The sequence below is a fragment of the Nuphar pumila genome, chromosome 7, assembly GCF_984573655.1.
Source record: "Nuphar pumila chromosome 7, dmNupPumi1.hap1.1, whole genome shotgun sequence".
Classification (NCBI taxonomy): Eukaryota; Viridiplantae; Streptophyta; class Magnoliopsida; order Nymphaeales; family Nymphaeaceae; genus Nuphar; species Nuphar pumila.
Genome location: NC_143255.1, coordinates 103,249,027 through 103,256,520, shown reverse-complemented (window position 1 = coordinate 103,256,520; position 7,494 = coordinate 103,249,027). Strand labels below are relative to the sequence as shown.

The 7,494-nt window shown below is 43.2% G+C and overlaps 1 protein-coding gene across 1 annotated transcript; it reads right to left on the bottom strand.

Moving 5' to 3' along the window:
- Positions 1 to 2,371: 2,371 nt before the first annotated feature.
- Positions 2,372 to 6,842, bottom strand: LOC149832704 (uncharacterized). The gene is made up of 7 exons (XM_090012557.1): positions 6,712 to 6,842; positions 5,526 to 5,939; positions 4,914 to 5,051; positions 4,672 to 4,783; positions 4,542 to 4,603; positions 3,870 to 4,346; positions 2,372 to 3,772 (listed from the first exon to the last, which is right to left on the bottom strand). The coding sequence occupies exons 2-7, from the start codon at positions 5,538 to 5,540 to the stop codon at positions 2,891 to 2,893; spliced, it is 1,686 nt and encodes a 561-aa protein (XP_089868683.1). The 5' UTR covers positions 5,541 to 5,939; positions 6,712 to 6,842; the 3' UTR covers positions 2,372 to 2,890.
- Positions 6,843 to 7,494: the final 652 nt, after the last annotated feature.

Genomic DNA, 7,494 nt, shown 5'->3' with positions numbered 1-7,494 from the left:
TTCACTAAATAATAATTTTAGATCATATCTATAAAGTCTGATCAACTAAAGAAAACACTCAACGGATCCAGGTGGTACTAGACTTGGACCCAAGTATAATCAGGTCCACTATAAGAAAAATCATACCCAAACCTGCTAAGAACTACATGAACCAGACCCAATAAAACCATATTTTGTATCATTTTTACATTGAAAATTTGCAGGTATTAATCGGAACTTGGGTTGGGTCTGGTATAAAATTTCACAAATTATACCCAGGTCCAGGGGTGTAGCTAGGATTCATGCGAGGGGGGGGGGGGACAAACAGGGGTGTAGAAAAAAAAATTGTGTGATAGTTGGGGGTTCGGGGGCAGCGCCCCCGAAATTTTTTTTTTTAGATAAAAAAAAAATGGCTACAATTATTAATAAAAATCTATTTCATATGGACAAATCAAACTATTTGCTGCAGTCAGAGCTGGGCTAAAAAATGGATAAAAATCTATTTCATATGGAATCAGGGCTGGGCTAGGACTGGGCTTTTAAAAAAAAAAATTAAACCCTAGCTACGCCTCTGCCCAGGTCCATGTATTAATCGGAATTTCAGGTTTGGGTCTTAATTGAATCTTATTATTTATCACCATACCTGGACCCTATAGGGTTTGGTTCGGGTCAAGTTTGGGTAAACCAGGCCCGTTGACACGGCTAGATGGGTCCATTAAGTGATCAGGTTCTTGATGAGGCTTACTTGTGTGGCGTAGGTGGCACCTCACAAACTGGGGCCCACCCATGCGCTGGAAACGTCTCAGACACAAAATGCACGTTGGTGTATAAAACACCACCACAAGCTGGGTAGAGCTCTCGTGACAGTGCCCTACCTCTGCACACATGCCCACCTGTGAAATTGTCCAATTAGGGCATTATATGGCTTACATGGTATACGCAAGTTGGTGTGAACCAGGTTGCTTGGCAATTACCAACGAGGCTCCACTTGTCTGACAGGAGCAGTTAGTGCATGTCACCTTGTTTTGGGAGGTTGCAAGTTCGAATCCCAATGACATGGCTGGTAGGGGTCTGCATAAAAGGTTGTTTGGCAATGATGAACCACAGCACGTCAGAAAAGAGCCTAACAAAGTGGTAGGGAGACAGTGTGCATACCCCACATTGGAATTCCCAGAGGGCATATCATATGGAACACCCTCCATCTCAAGATCCACCTTCATTGCATGAGCCCATTTATGCAACCCTTTCTTGAGAAGGGAAAGGGTGTGTTTGATTGCCTCGGATTCGATTTTGCATAGAGCCCATACCAATTTCATAATTTTTGAAAACACGAATCGGGAAATATTCCCCGATTCGCAAATCTCTGTCCTGAAGAGGGAGATTGGGGACAGAGACATGAATCTCACATTCATCTCTCTCTCTCTCTCTCATCAAACACAGGATTTCTATCCAGCTTGGAATCATAGAATTGACCTTGAATGTGAAATCAAGTACGCAACTGGAGCATCTGTGGAAAACAAACTGCTCAACCAAATTAAGCCATAGGTTGCCTGAATTTCTGAACCTAAGGAATAGCAATGGTCTACTCCACAAGTTAAGAAAGACTTCACCACCGCGGTGGTTACCCATGTGGTCATTGGGGTCCTGTGTCAAGCTTGAATGCTCAAGATTGAATCCTGCTGGCACATTGGGGCTTCCGTTGCTTTACCATGATTGAGACACGTAAAGCTGGGTGGTCGCGTCCGATCCGAAGTTTTACCTTACAGGGATGCTGGCCCATTAAGTGACCCGGTTCTTGGCTGGGGTTCCTTCATCGTGAAAGACTTTAGGGTGAGCTTGAATCCCTCAGATCTGATATGCACCCAATATATGAATTTCTGACCCCCACATTCCTTGTTAACCGTTTTACATGCCTGGGTGCACATAGTCTATGTATGCCTGGATGCAATTCCAACTATGCCATTCTTCTGCTTGGATGCACCCAATTTACCAGGACAAACAGGGAACTCAGCTTATCCTGATTTATGGAACATTTCTGAGATACCCCACCTCCGTGTAGTTCTCACATGCTTTTCATTCCCACTGGCTCACAAAAAAAAAAAAAATTAAATATCTGCAGTGCTCGCATTAACTGTACTTTAGGACCAATGGCTCCTCTTTCCAGCCACAACTACTGGCCCACCAAATAACAATACCATGAACCACCTTCCAGCCGAGGGACCAAAACTAGTCAGGGAGTGACGAGAACTGGGGGCTCATGGTTTAGTATAGGTCAGACCAGAAGAACCCACAAGAGCTATTTCCTAATCCTAAGCGAACACCATTGTAAAACCGAATCCTGATGCTTTAAAAATGTCATAAGATACAAACTTGCACGGAAAGCAAGAAGAGGTTGAATATGAAAGAAGATTGATACCTCTTATTAAGGCCTTTGGCCATTGGAGCTGTTCACTTGAGACAGACAGAGAGAGAGCGCTGTCATCCCAGTCATTACAAATTTACAAGGTTACAAAGGCATGATGCGTTCCTCAAAATTGAACGATTAAAATACATGACAAGAGGATGGATGATTACAACATTACATAGCCAGCCTGAGGGCAAAAGCATATGTGAATAACATCAAGAAAATTACAATGAATTACTAAATTAAAGACTTTGAACCCAGGTAGTAAATAGTAGAGCAGCAGCAACAGTAGAAAAAGAACAGAATTGCCTCCAACTGAAGCAGCCAATGGCTCAACAGGTCATCAATCCCCCTCCCCCCTTCCGTTTGGAAGAAGAATGTGATTGACCAGTTCGTTTGTCAAGTAAAATTTTCTCTACTCATGTGTCCCACTAATTGCTGCCGCTGCCCCGTAACAAAATTAGCTTCACTGCAGATATGCGAACCAGAGGGCCAAGAATGACCTTGCTACAAGCACAACCTGATTCTTTTCCCTTCCCTATTGCTATCCAAGGCCAGAGATTGCATTTGCTTGCTGTTTGTCTCTGTCATGCATCTTCTGTATGGCACAAATCCCTTTCCACTGCTTCTTAGAGCTGCCCTTCTATTAAACAAACCCGAATTTCCGCAGTCCTTAACTCTCCCCTCCCCAGTAAAATTGAAATGGTCCTTCTCTGCAGCACCATTTTCGCTTACTGACACGGTCTCGGACCCTGTTGGAGAACCTCTGTCCTTATCATCCACACCATGCATTGCCAAATAACAGGAGTCGCTGCTTAAATTAAGGGTCGCATCACCTCCAGTTCTACACTCCATTTCTATATTGTTTGGATTGCTTGGATCATTTTGAGTAGGCACAAAGAAGGGCATATTTCTATATATAGCCCACCATGGTGCAATAGCCATTCCGTCATGATTCAAATCCTCTTGTGGATATTGCCAGCAGTAAAGCATTGGTGGAACGGCAGAAGGCCATAAATTCCAAGCGCTTTTGCACAAAGGATCTTTCAAAGCATCAGGCAGTGATGATATTTCCCGGGGAGCTTGAGTCTGGCAGCTGAAATGGGTTTCCATCTGGACTGGGTCATTCTCATCCTTTGCCAATTTCTCTGAAGGATCTTCTTTCTCAGGAAAAGGAAACGATGATTTCCAGTTTTCTGTCATGCTTGGTGTGACAGCAGTAGCAGATGGCCGATTACAATCAGTAATCAAGACTGTCCTGCCGAAAAGCTTAAGACTCATTGTCGCAGTTTCGCCTGACAAATCTTTGCTAGAACAGCCATAATCAGTTTCCTCTGAGTGCAACCTCTCTCTTGCATTAGAAGTGCTTGAATCCACATTATGGAAATTCTGATCCAGAGGAAAAGAAAAAAAATTGATCAGGTTAAAATATGACCACACGTTGAACAAGAAAGGAAAAGATAAACAAACTATATGTGGTAAGTACCCTGGAAGGTTGATCCTGCCACCATGATCCATTAGATTTGAGCGCTAGTGAAGAAGGGCTGCTGTTTTCTCCAGAAACAGATAACCCCAAAGGACTAAAATTGGCAGACGATGAAGATGGTGAAGGAAAGCCAGTGTCTTGCTCAGAAAGTCCCGAGCATTGTGGGTTGGAACCATCAACAGATGAAACAGGTGACTGACAATTCACTTGGTTCGGTTCAATTAGGTTGAAACCAGTTACAGCCACTGATGGCGGAGACCTGTTTTCTTGTAGGGTGACCGATGAAACCATTGCGCTTGACCCCATGGCTGACGGAACTGATGGAGACCTATTCTCTGGTTGGAAAACTAGTGTCTCCTTGCATATATTTATCAATTTACGAGGGTATGGGTGTGCTGGCTTTCTTTTTGGCCGGGGAGGGGGGATCTTTATACCATTGGAAGAGCCCGCTCCGTCACTTGCTGTTTCACGAACCACCTATAGTTGTCGAAAGAATATGACTTGAGAACAGTCTAACACAATGATGTTTACTCACAAAAATCACAAGCACAGCACAGAGACTCCTTGTCCATTTTCATTAAATCCTAGACTTGCTTTGGAAAGGATCAAGAAGATCATCCATGTACATGTCACGTATAAAGCAGATAATAAGTAACTGTTAGGGCATTAGACCTTAGTGAAGAATTTCTGAGCATGGCTACGAATTTGAACAGCTGTCTTCGTTCCAATGTGTTCTGCAATTGTATCTTTCTATTTAGAAATGCACAAGAAAACCACAACAGCCAAAAGTCTGAGAAAGTACCTTCTATTTTTCGCCAAGCCCGACCATACAACTTTAAAGCCTCTACGAACTTATTATGTTCATCCTCTGTCCATCTCTCACGTTGTTTAGTGATTGTGTAAGGCTTTCTCGCCTGACCATTCAGATGATAGAGACTCAGAGATAGCAAACAAAAATAATATAAAAAGAAGACCTCGTAGGTGGAGAAGCTTGATGATGGAACAGCAAAGAGTTCATCATCAGAAAATTGCAATGAAACAAACCTTAGGTATCTGGTCATCCCCTGAGGAATAGAGCCCTATTGACTGAACCACATTCGTCGATGGTGGCACGCTAACTTCAGGAAATACACATTTGCTAGGGATGCCACTTGATACTGAGCATATGCCAAATCTTTTGCCCTGCATTAAGACTTGAAGTTGCGATCAAATCCCATACACATAATTCCTAGCATGTATTCAACCAAAACCACTGGTCTGATCCCCGTTCAAGATAGACTACCAACTTCAACTTGGATCAATCGTATGGTCTCCTTCAGGTCTCAGGCAAACTAAAAAGACCAGGCATTCTGCCAGTTTATGGCGTGCTGGCCAACTTGACAGAGCAATCTGAGACCACTTACCGAGACAGAAAGAGTTAGGCCAGTAACAGATGAACCCCATGAGCTCAAAACATTTCAGCCATTGGACGAACCAAGTTTTGGGGCTCAATGACTCAAGGGCCATAATACACGTTTGTCTCGACTATTTGAAATTTCAACAAAAGCCTACAAATGGTAAAGGACATATTACATCCAATTGTTTCACAAGTTATATTCTTTAAAACACGAAAAATGATGAGCAGAATACAAATGGTAAAGGACAAGGAGTGCATACCTCCTGGATTCCCATGGTTGCAGACCCAAACCTTAATCTCTTATCCAAATCTCCAAACTACCGAACTCGGTGATCCTTCTTCTACTTAAAAATGTAAATCTCAGTATAAAATTTTCACCATCAGAACATCAACCCGGATATCAACTCCACAGCCATATCTCCAGGCGAAAACTTTCAATACAGGCTTCAGTAGCCAAATTCAAACCTTGCATTGAAATAAATAGATTGATTTTCCTCCAAAATGGACCATTAGACGACAACAACCACACTAAAGAAAATTTCTCAGTTTCAACTGAATATCTGTTCAGATCTCCACTTTTTCTGATTTCTCTAAAATCCCTATGCTCAGAACCAACTTCCACTCAAGCCATTCGGTAAAGCTTCAAAATCAAGAATGAGGAAGACGGGCAATATCTGCGAATCAAACACTAGTTTTTAGCACTTTTCCTTCTTGCAACAATCGGATCACAATAATGCCACAGTAATGACAAACTGTACAGAAGAATAGTTACTTTTCTTTTTCTTCAGCAAACTACTCAACAAAGACAAAGAACCCCAAAAATTAACAAAAAAAAAGAGGCGAAATGAAAGTGGTAAATTCTCGCTCAAAATCATCATGTTCATCTAGAATCACTTGTAATCCACCGGAAAGCAAATTCTGAGCCACAGATTCCACAAACACACCTCCATAAAAAATTTCAAACTACATGCAGCAAAAAAAAAAAAAGATAAATCACCCCAAGTCATCCACCGGAAAGCAAGTTCTGAGACACAGATTCCACAAAAATGCCCGTCCGTAAAAAATTCAAACTACGTGCAGCGAAAAACAAAACCCAAAGAGAACAAAACCGCTAAAGAATCCCAATAACTAAGCTCTCAAACGAGTAAAAGCTCTGCAAAACACCTCCTTTTCCAAGAAAGAAGGCACAAACTCAAAAGATTCACAAATACCCAAAGAATCAGCAAAATCTCCACCAAAATCGCACTAAATCAAACTGAAGAACACTCGGACGATCATTCAAGAAAAGCCAAAGCTCCAGGCCTAGGGATCTCCCGGATGACACCTCCCAACTTCCCAGATCCAAAACCACAAAAAAACAATAGATTTTCTGCGGAAAATTTTTCCTCGGGGGAAATCAATGCTCGAGAGAGGGACTAGACAACTTGAGGAGGGAAAGAACAGTACCTCAAACGGGCTGCGCAACGAGAAACGGCTTCAGACGCTCCGGAAAACGGCAGGAGAACACGATTCAGGTCTCCGATCGCCGGAAAAAGAGAATCTCTGTTGAAGAGGAAAACCCTAAAAGAGAGAGCTGGGAAGGCAAAGAGGAGAAGAAGCGAGAATGAGGTTTTCGCTGCAGAAGTAGAGGGTGAGAGAGAGAGAGAAAAGAGAAGTGGATGAGAAAAAGAGTGCGCCACGTCGACAGGACCTTTTTTTCCGGCTTCGCCCGTCTTGTGGCTGACGTTCGAGGAGGGCACCGACACGTGGCTCCCCCTCGTCGATACCTCCCTCGGGCAATCCCGGCACCCGTTATTTTGTGGGCGCAAGCTACGTGAGACCACCGAAAGACAAGGGAGTAGAAATCAGATAGAAACAAAGGACAGGCCGGTCAAACGGGTTGGATCTCGTCGAACACTCAGATCCATATTCCACTTTCTTCAGATCTAACCCGATTAAGACATCAGGTCCATATCCAAATCCATCAGTAGATGCAAGGGTCAAATAAATTTTGACCCAAACGGTACGTACCTTTCTAACTCCAACTTGAAAGCCTTAGGCCGACCCACCTCACCATGTGTGCACTTTAAGACGGTCTGTCAGCTCTAGGGCTCAAGAACAGACGGTGGGTGATCAGGTGCAGCATAGACATAAAATAAGGATGGAGACGGGGATGAAGGTTAAAATCAAAACCCATGCAGGAATGGAGGTGGAGGTGGAGGTGGAGATGGACTTAGGCTTTCCCTCATC